Source organism: Brassica napus, chromosome C1, assembly GCF_020379485.1.
Source record: "Brassica napus cultivar Da-Ae chromosome C1, Da-Ae, whole genome shotgun sequence".
Taxonomy (NCBI): Eukaryota; Viridiplantae; Streptophyta; class Magnoliopsida; order Brassicales; family Brassicaceae; genus Brassica; species Brassica napus.
Window position 1 is genome coordinate 20,915,179 of NC_063444.1, and position 15,232 is coordinate 20,930,410.

General features: G+C 47.0%; 3 protein-coding genes across 3 annotated transcripts; 2 read left to right on the forward strand and 1 right to left on the reverse strand.

Annotated features, from left to right (window-relative positions):
* Positions 1-1,736: 1,736 nt before the first annotated feature.
* On the forward strand, positions 1,737-2,672 carry LOC106373358. The gene is made up of 2 exons (XM_013813542.2): positions 1,737-1,964; positions 2,112-2,672. The coding sequence occupies exons 1-2, from the start codon at positions 1,737-1,739 to the stop codon at positions 2,670-2,672; spliced, it is 789 nt and encodes a 262-aa protein (XP_013668996.1).
* Positions 2,673-7,414: 4,742 nt separating this feature from the next.
* On the reverse strand, positions 7,415-9,711 carry LOC106373356 (meiosis-specific protein ASY2-like). Its single transcript, XM_048743771.1, has 5 exons — positions 9,604-9,711; positions 8,809-9,553; positions 8,610-8,744; positions 7,644-8,527; positions 7,415-7,555 (listed from the first exon to the last, which is right to left on the reverse strand). The coding sequence occupies exons 1-5, from the start codon at positions 9,709-9,711 to the stop codon at positions 7,415-7,417; spliced, it is 2,013 nt and encodes a 670-aa protein (XP_048599728.1).
* A 3,079-nt stretch (positions 9,712-12,790) lies between these two features.
* LOC106374573 (UDP-glycosyltransferase 72E1-like) lies at positions 12,791-14,521 on the forward strand. The gene has a single exon (XM_013814570.3). It carries the CDS (start codon positions 12,882-12,884, stop codon positions 14,328-14,330), a length of 1,449 nt encoding a protein of 482 aa, XP_013670024.1. The 5' UTR covers positions 12,791-12,881; the 3' UTR covers positions 14,331-14,521.
* Positions 14,522-15,232: the final 711 nt, after the last annotated feature.

Here is a 15,232-nt window from a genome sequence, read left to right on the forward strand (position 1 = left end):
CGTTAAAGCAATCAGTGCTCGATATACACTCCAAGATTCACAACGTAACGACGTCAGCTCCACAAATCGAGCGTGTCCTCGCAGAATCTCTCCGGACGCCGTTCACCGAGAAAATAACGAAGGTTCGACTCCGAAAGATGGAAAAGCTCCGTCTTCCGACCTTCGACGGTGTTTCCGACCCTCCTGCCCATGTCACGTCCTTCAACATTGCAGTGCGACGCACGAACCTCTCTGACGAAGAAAAAGACGCCAAATTTTGTCAGCTTTTCGTCGATACCCTAGAAGGAGTTTCTCTCAACTGGTTCACCGGCCTCCAAGAGAACTCCGTCAGCAGCTTTCACGACCTCTCGACGGCTTTCCTCAAGAATTATATCATGTTTACTCGTCAGGAAGCCACCGCCATGGATCTCTGGAATCTCAACCACGCTAACGGGAAAAGCCTGAGGGATTTCATGGAGAAGTTTAAATTTGTCGTCTCGATGGTCGACGTACCAGACCACATAGCCGTGAAATCGTTGATGAACACCCTCCATATTAAATCACCGTTCCGAGCTGACCTCTACCGGCATCCGACGAGATCCGTACCAGATGCTATCACCCGATCCAACATCTTCATCCGTATGAAAGAAGACACCAGGGCGAAGGCAGAGAAAGAAGCGACGGTAAAACAAATGCCCGCCCGCACTAACGACACTCGTCAGGAGTCTCGCCAGCATTCTGTAGGCGGGAAACCCAACCAAGAGAGGGGTTACATGAACGTATTGGACGAAGAAGAGCCCTCAGGCTCCACAGTTGTCGTGCGAGAGAAGGGATGGAATCATTGGGATAGAGACACCGCGCAGAAGACATCCAGTTCCTCCGAACCAACAAGTTCAAACGCTGTCGAGCCTGACAAGTGGTGCTCGTATCACAAGGTCAAGTCCCACGACACGAAGGATTGCAAGGTTCTTTATGGACATTTCCTTGAGTCGATAGCCAGTGGCAAAATCGAGATAGAATCTCCCCCGCGGAAGCCGAAAAATAATAAAAGCTGGAGCAAAAACAAAGAGAAGAAAACTCAGAAGTCCCAAGCCAGGGCTCCTCAAAACGAAGAACGAGCTAGCCCCGAGAGAGCCCCAGTGAACAACGTCAATCCCGAGGACGAGTCAACCGATGAGGAACGACCGAAGAACCGACGACGAGTGGAAGTAATTCTCTCTCGACCTGACGATTTATCGGATGAAGAAATCCCGCCGATAGCACCCGATTTGCGCGACAAATTAGGGAGAAAAATAGATTCTGAGGATCTACGCGTCTTGCTAAAGCGAAAAGCCGCAATGGTATCAGTAAGCAAGACGGATCTCAGGACGACCCTCAATGAATCCAAAGCGAGAAAGGTTGCCCACACCGTAGTTGCTCCGAGCCCCCAACCTCAAATCACAGATTTACGCGAGCAGATCAATTCTAGAGCGGAAGACCTACGGGTCAAGCTCAGTCAGTCAAAAAGACGTGACTTACGACGCTGTCTCGAGAAGGCAAAATGATGTCCGAGCGACCTACGGGTACAACTGGAGTTGATGAAGACTACACATGCCCCCCCTCTCAACGTGATAATGGGCGGCTCACCTCCCTGCGGAGACTCGGTACGTGCCGTAAAGGATTACCGACGATAAGCCGTCACAGCGCAAAAATGGCCTTCACAAGTCGAGGATGACCATCAGATCTCTTTCTCAGAGGCTGACACTCTCGGCATCAGCATGCCGCATAATGACCCACTCCTCGTTGATATTGGGATTGGCGAATGCCAGGTCACAAAGGTCCTCGTTGACACTGGCAGCTTGGTCAACCTTATCTTTAGGGATACGCTCGACAAGATGGGAATCGACTTACGCGGCATGAAGCCCTCTTCACGCACTCTTACCGGGTTCAACGGTTCCTCGGAAAAAATGATTGGGACAATACGTCTCCCGGTTTACGCAGGGGACGTAACCTGAACCGTTAAGTTCTCTGTTATCCGGGATAATGCGCCTTACAACGCTATCCTCGGCACCCCTTGGTTACACTCCATGAAAGCCATTCCCTCTACTTATCACCAGTGTGTTAAGTTTCCCGAAAAAGACGGAACAACATAGACGATCCGTGGAGACCAACGGGCTGCGAGAGAGCTGCTTATCGCCGCAGTCAAGTTACAACAGTCAGTTTCTCTCATCAACTCAGTCGCCAAACCAATTCATAAGAAGTATCCCCAGAAAGAAGAAAACCGGGAAGTTCACATTGATGAAGCCGACCCGACGAAAGTCATACGCATTGGAGCCTTCCTCTTCGACGAGATGCAATCACAGGTCATCTCCTTCCTCAAAGCAAACGCTTCGACTTTCGCATGGACAACTTCAGATATGAAGGGAATAGACCCCGCCGTAGCGTCCCACGAGTTGAACGTTGACCCTACGTTCAAACCTATTCGGCAGAAAAGACGGAAGCTCGGACCTGAGCGGTCTAAAGCTGTGAATGAAGAAGTCGACAGATTGCTTGATGCAGGATTCATCGCCGAGGTCCGGTATCCAGAATGGTTGGCCAATCCAGTTGTAATGAAGAAGAAAAATGGGAAGTGGCGCATCTGTGTCGACTTCACTGATCTAAACAAAGCTTGTCCCAAAGACAGCTACCCCTCCCTCACATCGATCGTTTGGTAGAGTCGACAGCCGGTAACGAACTCTTAACATTCATGGACACCTTCTCAGGGTACAATCAAATCCTAATGCATCCGGATGACCGCGAAAAAATGGCCTTCATAACGGACAGGGGGACATATTGCTATAAAGTCATGCCCTTCGGCTTGAAGAACGCAGGCGCGACCTACCAGCGTTTGGTCAATCGAATGTTCGCGGATAAACTTGGCGACACTATGGAGGTTTACATCGACGACATGCTGGTCAAGTTACTCAACGCTGAAAACCACCTCGACCATTTGCGAGACTGCTTCAAAACGTTGAACGAGTTTGGGATGAAACTCAACCCGGCGAAGAGCACCTTTGGAGTCACCTCAGGCGAATTCCTGGGCTACATTGTCACCCAGCGAGGCATCGAAGCGAACCCCAAGCAAATAACGGCAATCCTCGACATCCCGAGCCCAAGGAACAGCCGAGAAGTCCAACGCTTAACAGGGAGAATTGCGGCCCTCAACAGATTCATCTCGCGATCTACTGATAAGTGCCTCCCTTTCTATGAACTCTTGCGCGGAAATAAAAGATTCATCTGGGACGAAAAATGCGAAAAAGCGTTCAATCACCTGAAGCACTATCTCACGACGCCTCTGGTTCTGTCAAAGCCCGAGGCCGGTGATACACTATCCTTATATATCGCCGTCACTTCCTCGGCGGTCAGTAGCGTTCTCATACGCGAAGATCGAAGCGAGCAAAAGCCCATTTTCTACATCAGAAAACGCATGACCGAACCGGAAATACGGTACCCAATCTTGGAGAAGCTGGCTCTCGCCGTCGTCACCTCGGCGAGAAAACTCAGGCCTTACTTTCAATCACATACGATCAAAATACTCTACAACCAGCCCCTCAGAACGGTGATGCAAAACACAAACCAGTCAGGAAGATTGACCAAGTGGGCTATGGAACTCAGCGAGCACGACATTGTATACAAGAACCGCACTGCAGCTAAGTCGCAGGTTCTCGTTGACTTCCTGATCGAGTTAACGCCAGAACTCGAACAAGACCTAATCTTACCAAGCAAGAATTGGATATTGCACGTACATGGTTCATCTACGAACAAAGGTTCGGGGGCAGGTGTACAACTACAGTCTCCCACAAGCGAGCTAATTCGACAATCGTTCAGCTTTGGCTTCGCAGCATCAAACAACGAAGCCGAATACGAGTCTCTCATTGCGGGGCTCCGTCTCACTAAAGTAGTCAAAGCTAAGCGAGTCAGCGCATATTGCGATTCCCAACTCGTGGTAAGCCAATATCTTTGCGACTACGACGTCAGGAATGATAGGATGGATGCTTACCTAAAACTCGTCTAGGATCTCACACGGGATTTCGAGTTCTTCGAAATCACGAAGGTTCCTCGCGGAGAAAACATATGCGTGGATGCCCTTGCAGCTCTTGGAAGCAAACTGCCCGACCAAGTAAAGAGAACGATCCCAATACACAAGATTGAGAAACCAAGCATCAGCCAAATAACCGAGCAGTTGGCCATCGCAGCATCCGTCACCGACGCAATGCATATCAACGACGCAGAACCTTACGCAGCGGAAAGTCAGCTCAGCGATTGGCGAAAGGAGCTCATCGCTTATTTACCTGATGGCAAATTGCCTACCGAGAACTTGGAGGCTAGACGATTCAAGCGACGCAGCGCACATTACGTCGTCATGGACAGAGACCTCCATCGATGGACTGCGACAAAGGTACTCCTTAAATGAATTTCCGGCGACGAAACAAGACTCGTCATGGCCGAAACGCACGAAGGAGCGACAGGCAATCATTCAGGAGGGCGAGCTCTCGCATTGAAAGTGAAGAATCTCGGTTTCTACTGGCCGACCATGAACGCAGATTGTGAATCCTACGTCCAAAAATGTGACAAGTGCCAGCGACACGCTTCAACCATCCACAGTCCGACGGAGTTGCTCCATACCTTGACTGCACCATACCCGTTCATGCGATGGGAATGGATATTATTGGACCAATGCCGAGCTCTCGACAGAAGAGATTCATCTTGGTCCTCACGGATTACTTCACAAAGTGGGTAGAAGCAGAAGCCTACGCCAACATCACGGATAAGGAGGTATAGAAGTTCGTCTGGAAAAACATCATCTGCAGGCACGGGCTTCCCTACGAGATAATCACCGACAACGGGTCACAGTTTATCTCGCATAACTTCAGAGAGTTCTGTGACAGGTGGAGAATCCGTCTAAACATGTCAACACCGAGAAACCCGCAGAGCAACGGTCAAGCCGAGTCAACTAACAAAACAATCGTCGACGGCCTCAAGAAGCGACTCGACTTGAAGAAGGATTGCTGGGATGATGAACTAGACGGAGTCCTATGGTCCCATAGAACAACCCCGCGTGGAGCAACGAAGGCTACCCCTTTCTTGATGGCCTACGGAGTCGAAGCACTGGCACCCGCCGAAGTAAACATAACGAGCTTGCGCCATTCCAAAATGTCGCAGAATGTCGAACTTAACCACGATATGCTCCTCGACGCCCTAGACGACATCGAGGAAAAACGCGACCAAGCACTACTTCGCATTCAGAACTATCAGCATCAGATCGAGAGCTACTATAACAAGAAGGTTAAGCCTCGGCCTCTCGAACTAGGAAACCTCGTTCAGCGGAAGTGTTCGATAATACCAAGGAATGGAAAGCTGGCAAACTCGGAGCCAATTGGGAGGGACCTTACAAGATCACCGAGATAGTCAAATCTGGGGTCTACCATCTCGAAACCTCAACCGGCGAAGCAGTGCCATGAGCTTGGAACTCGAAGCACCTTCGACGTTTCCACAACTAAACAAGCACCAAAAGCGAATGAACAGCTAACAGTCACGTTCACTCGTTGCTAAAAAAAAAAAACGGAGTAAATGCTCTTTTCCAGCCACTTTTGCTCGAAAAATAAAGAACTACGAATGACTTGATCCTCCACAAAGGAGATACGTAGGCAGCCTTAACGGGTCCAGCTGTAACAAAAAAAAAAACTCCTCCCTTGAGAAGTCCACACCGCTCATGCGATGCCCACACGAGCTCGCCCCGGCCTCTCGATCGAACGTACCGGCACTCGCACCCCACCATCGAGTATGTCCTGATCAGACATGTGATCGTGGGGACTTGGTCGTATCACAGCATTGGCTGATATGTTCGAAATGATGACTCCTATCCATTTCTTGATTTACTAAGTAAGGTTTGGCCGACCGAATGCTTAGATATTACTTTGAAATCGGATCTGGAACCGTTGCCATTTAAAAAACTTTTCCTAGTCCCAAGTTGCCCGCCTTTGGCCCGCGCCTAGTCAGCGCACAGACAGCTGAGCCAAACGAGCGAAAGCACTTAACGACTGATGGCTCGGCGATAAACTATTGCAATCCCACTGAATTTGTGATCTACGCGAGGCAACGTCAGAAACAACGATATCATTGTCTCGATGCAGCGTTGATCACATGCTCTAAATATTCGTCTTCGCGATCAGTATTTACGAAGCTCCTTAGACTCGATACAAAGTCTAGACTCTCTTATAATCCTTCGAAAACTCAAATGACAATGCTACGGTTTATTGAGTATTTAAAATTTAAGAAAGTCAGATAAAGTAGAGTTCATAAAGTCTTCTTCGAGGAAAGGATAGATGGAGTCCCAAGCAAACAACAAACGACCTCTCCGGGTCAAGTCAAAAAAAAAGAAAAAGAAATTGAGTTTAAGTTCGAAAGGGACGACGAAGTCATTCTTCTGCATCTTTGGCCAGATCCCGCGCAGCGTCTTCATCACCGACAGATGGTCCTGAGGGGTCCGCGTTCATCGAATAATCTGCGCCTTCGTTCTCAATATGAGGAGTCGTCTCGCCCTCGCGAACCTCGAGTAAATCCTTAGGAGGGTTGACCTGGGGGTCATCTACCTCTTCACCTTGGCCCTTGTCGACCTCTCTGTCGTCCTCATCCTTGTTCGATTCCCCATCCTGGACATCCTCTTGGTCAGCAACCGAGGAATAAGAGATCTCAAAGACAGCGGTTCGAGCCTGGTCTTGTGACGAGATTGCCCCCTCATCGACAGTTTGAACGACGGGAGCCGGCACGTTGCTTCCTGGGGTACCGTGAACGAGAAGGAGAGATCGAAGCCTCGAGACAATTAGCGGGACTTTGGAGAGCAGCACCGATCCTCGGATCGACCAGGTGTGCATTGGTTCCGTGCGGGTCGAGACCTGTGAAGGCTCGCATATCGACAAACTGTGAGTCGAGCTTAAGTGGAGACAGGGCCAAGTTGTCCTCGGGGATCTCGCCAGGGTTTAGTTTTGCAGCTTCCTTCTCGAACTGCTTTTCTTGGGCAGCAAACATGTCAATGGTCTCCTGAGGGACGTCACGACCGCTAGCCTTCAAAGCTTCAAGGTGTTCTTAGTTCCGAATGCCTGACTCTGCAACAGCAACGAGCCCACCAGTCGCGCTGATTTCCGAAGTGCTTGTTGGATTTCGCGATCATCTCGGTCTCAACCCTCACCCTCTCCTTTGTAACCTCATAGATACGCGAGTACCTGAGTCGACCTAAGTCTTTCTTATGCTCTGCGGCCTTAACTCCCATTTCCTCCATGAGATTGGCCTTTCGCAGCTCCAAATCTTCGATGGTAGAGCGACCGATGAAAAGCTTCGCCTCAGCTGCATCAGCTCGCTCCTTCTGAGCCTTTCTCCGAGCAACTGCTCGATCCCGTTTTTCGGCCATTTTATCATACTATTCTTGCCATTCCGCCCTCTTTCGGCGAAGAAGCCTACCTTTGGCCGCCACCGTCCTCTTCAGCTTCTCCGACTCTGAAAGCGCTTCCTTCAGCATTGTGTCGTATTTCTCGATGACGAAGTTCGAGACTCCGTCGCACTGCGAAGTACGGAAGCCAAAACACTTAAGCAAATAAAATAAATACAATGCAAATGGAAAAGACGATGGAGACGAAGGAAAGTCTTACCAGCAACTTGGTACGAGCAGCATCAACGTACTCGTCCTGGAAGATCAAGTCAGCAACCGGTGGAAGAGGCTTCGGGCTGCATTTGATCTGACTGACCAGTTCCGCGCATCTGTTCGGAGCATAGATGAGGGGAGTCGGTCCATCGTATTCAAACAAGACGCGGTCGGGAAACTCAACCCTCAGAGTCTTCCTGACGACCGGAGCACCACCAGTCGACGTACCGGGAGCCGACGCCCCGGGGACCGATGGAGCAGAAGCTCTGGCAACACTTGGAGCAGAAGCAGAAGGAACCTGGCTACTGGTCGTTCCCTGCTCGCTCGCTTGCTTCGATCTCTTCTTCTGAAGCGGAACCTCGGGCGAAACATTCCCGGGTTTGTCTGTTAAAGCCAAGTTAGGAGTTGGCCCGACAGTCGAGCCAGCCCGAGCAGACGAACCGGCAACTCCAGCACCTCGGGTCGCAACGTTCTCCTCTAGAGATTGCTGAGTGTTCGACTGCTTCTTCTTCTTTCTCTTCTTCGTGGGCGGCTCGGTGGCCTCAGTGTGATCAGTTTCCTCTGGAAGAGTCTCGAGATCCTCACCAACGGAGGGATCGTCGCGAGATCTCTTCTTGCTATTCTTCTTCTTAGAAGCAGCGGCGGTGGCGCCGGGGGAAGAGTCTTGACGCTGGAGAGTCGCGTCGATTGTATCGGCAACCACCATCTCATTAGAGGGTACTGACGGCTCAGCACTCGGCAGACCAAGCTGGGTCGCCATCATGGCACTTAGATCAGGAAGGCCCCTCATTTTCCTCGCTTCGTTGATCCTCTTATGTTCTTCTTTGGTGAACAGCGAGATCCGTCTCTTAACCTTGTTAGCCGTGGGAAGGTAACTTGAATTCCAATCCTCTGCGAAAAACATGAACAAAAGGCTTAGTCACGAAAGTGGAAGCATAGAGTCGCAGCAGAACAAGGAAAAGAGCAGAATTACTCCTGGAACAGCGATCAATGCAACGACGAACCCTCTCCCAAGAAATGTTCCCCCAATGCTCTTGATCGAGTCTCGCGACGGCACGGGCGCTCGACAGGAATTCCTCTGGATACTCGCGACAAGTCGGATGATCAGCTGCAAAGAAAAAAAACAATGAGAATAAAAACGGTTAGTATGCGAAGAAACAACGCGAGTTAACGAGGGTACTCTACCAAGTAAGGTGTTCCACAACACACGGTAGTCTTCGTCCGGAGGATCCTTGAAGGCAGAATCGTCGCACTTGACGTAAAAATAAGACCTCTGCCAGTCAAATGTCTTATTAGGGTGCCCCCTATCACGTTATAGCTTGGTCGCATCTTTATCAACAAAAGGCCGTCGTCCAACGAGCTGATGGACGTCAACTCCTCGAAAGCGCAAACACTTAGAGAGACATCGATCTCGGCAGCCATGACCATCAAGGCAACCGCGATACGCCATGAGCCATTCAGGAAATGGCTGATCGCTGCGCCTCGGCGCCTCACGTACGATGTAACCAGTCGAGGGATCGGGAACCAGAGCTTCGTATCGTCTTGAAAATAGGATTCATAGACGCACTGGAACCCAACCGGCGGCGACCAAGGCCTCTGGCTTTTCGAAGGAATCAGGAAAGTCACCCCCAATCCGCGACGTTCCCTCAAAAGTTTCTTCACACTGTCAGGAGTCGACTGCATCTCGATAACGTTCTCCCAGGCCTGACCACTCACATCCGGAGAGCGCATGAACTCGGGAGCTACAGCCGAAAGTTCTTCGAAGATCTCTCCAGGGTAGTAGCATGTCGGTACGTAATTAACAAGAGGAGCTCCGTCTCTCGCACCGCCCGAACCGTCTCTTTCGCAAACCTGCGGCTCAGCTGGAGTTCCTCCTACTTCTTGTCGGTATGAGCGCGCTGACTCGGAAACCAAGACCTTTGAGACAGATCCAAATTCCTAGTGTCCATCATCGCTTCGTGATGGACTTGTTCGAACTCTTCGAGCGGAACCCCGCTCGCATCTCTCCCGGGACTAGATGCAGTCGCAACCTCTTTCCCTTTCTGTTTACGAGATAACCTCCCACCAGACGACATACCGCTATCTATTCTACAACAACAACAACCTAGAGAGAAGCAAGGAGGAAGAGAGAGAAATTACCTGGATAACGCGGAGAAGAATGGAGAGAATGAGAAGTGGAGAGGTATTTATAGAGGAGGAGCGGGGCGTTTCCCCTAGGCGTCATCATTGGGTCTACATGGGCCTACATGGGCCTCAAAACAGTGCCTAGCCGCCCGAAGAAATCGACGCGCCGTTTCGAATTCTCGCAATAACCGGTTCCAACCCAAGCCGAACCAATGGTCGAACTAAAAATCGGGCCTAACCAAACGAAAACCGATTCGACCGGGACTCGATTAAACCGCCTAAAAACATGAGAATACATGAAAAAGTCTCGCAATACGACGACCGAGCAACGCACTTTTGCGACGGCCCATCTGTCCTTCCAAACCATTAACTTTACAAATTCATCGAGCTCGACAGAACGTCACTCGCCGATGAACTGGGGAGACTTACTGTAGAAGATGGATTTGACCATCCCTCAAGGCCCGAAGAACAGACGGCCGGCCCATACTAAGCGTAGCAGCAGCTCGAAGCGGCGGCTTGGAGAGCCGATCTCTCGGCGCGACATGAAAGTACTTTTAGTCGGTCGCGCATTGACTAAACACAGTCGGCTCAACGGCTCCTCGAAGCGATGCGGGCTTCTCGGCCCAGCGAGTTAAAAGCCCATAAAAGCGATGCGAGCTAGTTCACGGAAGAGCACCAAGTCGGCTATAAAAGAGAGGAGGGAGACAACGTAAAGAGGATCCGAAATCATTCACACATACGTGGTGTGTTGTATCTTTATGGTAAAGCTCTTCGAGCTCCGGCACCCTTTCCTTTACGCCATTTCCTTTCCTTGTTACCGACGAAATGCATTTCCGACCATCAATAAGACGTCTTTGCTTGACCCACCTTTAAAACCGAACGTTCCCTCGTTTAGCACCGTTTCTCGATCAAACATGAGAGATTCAATCTTTTCTTCAAAAGGAACCACAATATGTAGCTACTCGCTTAACGTTCGCGGAGATGTATTTGCTCCATCCATCTCGTGAACCTCTCAATCCTAAGTTCATGACAGCTGCTGCATACGAGATGTATAAAAAAAGTTTATGCATACATGACATATATATAGATGCATAATGGTAGGTCCAAATTTTACAAAAAAAATAAAATTTACATTTTGGCCTACTTTGGACTTTTACGTTCACACTTTGACATACTTTGGCCATGAGGTGTATTTTAGGTCATTGTTATGGCTGATTTGTGATGAAAATGCTCCCACTATGGAAAGGAGAATCGTGCCTAAATGAAAAGTTAGTTTGATTTTGTTTAAGTCATTAGTTAGGCTTTATTGTTGTAATTAATAGTTGGTAGGTTTGGGCTTCATACAAAATCGTTGGATTAATTGTTAATATTTTTGATTTGATGGTTAGGGTTAAAGGTAGGAAGTCTGGTTAATAAGTTGTTGGGAGTTACAGTGGGTTATCATAGTGAAAGTGTTTGTATTTTTTTAACATGTGGTTAGCTGTTAGTAACGTATTGTATGGATTGGTGCGTGGTTAATGGTCAGTGGTTCGTAAGGAAGTAGCGGATGGAACTTGTGGTTGGTTAGGTTGAGAACATGTGGTCAATAGGGTCTGAAGTTTTGTGGTTAGAGGCTGAGGATTTGTGGTTAGAGTTAGAGGGTTTGTGTGGAGAGTCTGAAAGTATGTGGTCATGGTTAAAGGTTACATGCATGGTCAGGAAAAGTAGTGATGTGGGCAGGATTAGAGGTGTTGTGTTAAGGCGACCAGTGATTTGGTGGCTTTTGTGGCTAGGGTTGTTGAGGATTGAAGGGTCTGGTGCATGTAGTTAGGGTCGGAGGTTTTATGGTTAGAGGCTAAAGAATTGTGGTCAGGGGTCAGGGCCGGTAAAAAAATTTTAGAGTCCCAAATTTACCAAAAATTCTTTTTAGCTAAATTTTTAATAAGTTGCCTACAGCTCCTTAAATCTCAGGGCATGGGTAGAGGGTCTGTGGGGAGAGACTGAAGTTATGTGGTCAGGGTTAAAGGTTATGTGGTCAGTAGGAATAGTGATGTGGGCAAGGGTAGAGGATCTGTGGGGAGAGACTGAAGTCAGGAAGACTCGCCGGTAACTAGACAAGAAGAAAGATTCAAACTCGATACTATTTGAAACTTAGAAGTCAAACGAATCGGAACCGAAACCAGTTAAGTGGCTTGAAGCATCTATGTGGGTTCAAGAGTGAGCATATAGTTTTATCTCCAATACTTTAGTAAAGTATCCATTTTCCATATGTACTACCAATTGCAAAAGTTTACTGGTCCTTCTTTGAAGAAACTCACGCCAACATATCAAAATATAATGATGGCTAATGTTACATATCTTCCTTTTGGTCTAGATTTTTTTATGGATTGCCTTGAAAAAATTGGGATATTTCCCTGCAACGCCAAAAAAAGGATGAGAGAAAAAAATTAAAAAAGAAAAAATTAGTAGAACATGTCACTGTCTCTACTTAATAGATTTATTGTTAGTTTTTACAATTAATGAAATACAAAAAGAAAAGATAATGATTAAAATGAGGAGGCAACAATCAAGTCTTCTAACATGTATATATGATTTAGTGAAAACGTATAAATGTCAATTTAAGATCAAAAGTGTGTCAAACTCAAAGTATGTTCTTGCGTAATGAAAAGTGAGAAAATATGTGCGAGGGTAATGGTATGTCCTATGTAATACAATACAAAATATGTACATTAACACACACATTAATAGACGTGTGTACTGTATATATATATATATATATATATATTTTTTTTTTTTTTTTTTTGGCAAATACTGTATATATATATATATATAATCTTTGTATCCTTTGGTCAATGCATTAAACACAAAATGGATCATTCGCGACGGCTCACATGGTTAATTATTTTCCTTTAATTGTCTTATATATATGCAGGTTACTGAGATACAGTTACACCTAGATATTTAATTAAATGTTGTTTGTTAGTGCAAGACAATTAAGGTGGTAGATTAGACCTTATATTATACTATTTACAAAACGTTGGAAGAAGACTTTTGGTTCTATAAATTAAACTCATTTGCAACTATCAAGAGTAACCCATAACACAAACAAACAAAAAGGAGCAAACGTTTATGGATAGAGACTATGCAGATTACAAGACCACATGCTATCATGTTCGCTAGCCCAGGAATGGGCCATGTCATCCCGGTGATCGAGCTTGGAAAACGCTTAGCCGGATCTCATGGCTTCCAAGTCACTATCTTCGTCCTTGAAGCCGACGCAGCCTCCGCTCAGTCTCAATTTCTCAACTCACCTGGCTGCGATGCAACACTTATTGACGTCATCGGCCTCCCGACTCCAGATATCTCCGGTTTAGTTAACCCATCAGGCTTTATCGCGATCAACCTTTTGACCATGATGCGTGAGACCATACCAACCCTCCGGTCTAAGATCGAGGAGATGCAGCACAAACCAACGGCTTTGATCGTAGACTTGTTCGGTCTGGACGCGTTACGGCTCGGTGGTGAGTTCAACATGTTGACTTATGTCTTCATCGCTTCGAACGCACGTTTTCTCGCGTTGACTATGTATTTCCCAACGCTGGAGAAAGACGTTGAAGAGGAGCACATAATAAAGAAGAAACCCTTGCCTATGCCTGGATGTGAACCGGTTCGGTTTGAGGACACTCTTGAACCATTCCTTGACCCAACCGACCTTATATACCGGGAGTTTGTTCCTTTTGGTTTAGTTTTCCCAACGGCTGATGGTCTTATTGTGAATACATGGGAAGATATGGAGCCCAAAACTTTGAAATCTCTTCAAGACCCAAAGCTCTTGGGTGGAATCGCTCGTGTACCGGTTTATCCAATTGGTCCTTTATGCAGACCGGTTGATCCATTGAAAATTAACCATCCGATTTTGGATTGGTTAAACAAGCAACCTGAGGAGTCCGTGCTTTACATCTCATTTGGAAGCGGCGGCTCTCTCTCAAGTAACCAGCTAACGGAACTGGCTTGGGGGCTCGAGTTGAGCCAGCAACGGTTCGTTTGGGTGGTCCGAGCCCCCGTAGACGGTTCAGCTAGCAGCGAGTATTTATCTACTAATAGCGGGGAAGTACATGACTATCTACCAAAAGAGTTTCTTAGCCGGACTCACGAGAGAGGCCTTGTGGTCTCTTCATGGGTTCCACAAGCCGAGATCCTAGCCCACCAAGCCGTCGGTGGGTTTTTTACTCACTGTGGTTGGAACTCGATTCTTGAAAGCGTAGTTAGCGGCGTTCCAATGATTGCCTGGCCGCTTTTTGCGGATCAAAAACTGAATGCAACGTTGCTCAACGAGGAGCTAGGAATCGCCATCCGGTCTAGAAAGCTAATGTCGGAGGAAGTGGTTTCGAGGGTGGAGATCGAGTCGTTGGTGAGAAGGATTATGGTGGAGGAGGAAGGTTGTGAGATGAGAGAGAAAGTGAAGAAGCTGAGGGACACGGCGGAGAAGTCGGTGAGTTGCGATGGTGGTTCATCGCATGAGTCGCTATCGAGAGTGGCTAACGAATGCGACCGTCTTTTGGAACGAGCTAGAAATGCTCGTGGTGCCTAGAAATGCGTACCGTATTGGACATTCACATTTCAACTACGTATCGTTTACTGTTTCTGGAATATTGTGCTGTGTTTTCTTGTCTTGCCAGATGCCTCATGCTACATGCTATCACGTTTTGTTCAGGTGCTTATCGCGTTAGAGTCACTAATGTATTTACATTGTATAAATAAATAATATGTGTTGAATTTGTATTGTTAAGTGTTTACCTTTCATCTCTAAATCTGCCGTTCTTCTTTTAGTTTAAACTTGTGTTTGTTCAAACAAAGTCTTCGGTTTTCAACAAAAAGGTTGTATGGTCGGTCAATCTGATACGTAGATTCATTTTTACCCAAATAAACCTGAAACGTTAAAAATGGTTTCTTTAACTCTGTTGTTAACATGTTACATGGTGTCCAAACCCAATATGAGATGGTAACTGCATTAGTTATATTAAGATTTTCAGTCGGCTAATCTTTGGTAAACTTCTAAGAACATTTTCATTGGAAAGTTTCGTGAAAAAAAGAGAGAGTGAGAAAGAAGTTCAAATGAAAATCTTTAAATTGTCCATAGAATTTATGAGACTCATTTCTTGTATTGTTTATATTTTTTTTAAATTAAAACTTAGTTTTATAATTACATTAATTGAAATAATAATATTTGTTTATTTGAGATATTCGAAAAAAAATCATGGGAGTGCTCTTACGTGATTATATTACTATAATCAAGCTAGTAGTAAAATAGTAAAAGTCACTTCTAAGTTAATGGGGTGAGTAGTTCTTTTTTTTTTCCGTCCATAATTTTATTAAAAAAGGAAACGGGCCAAGCTCATGACCGAAGCCCAAGTGCAAGCGTACTGAAACAAAAACCCATAATACAAACCGGGCAATTACAACGAACAGGCCGAAGCCAAAAGGGAAAGCACG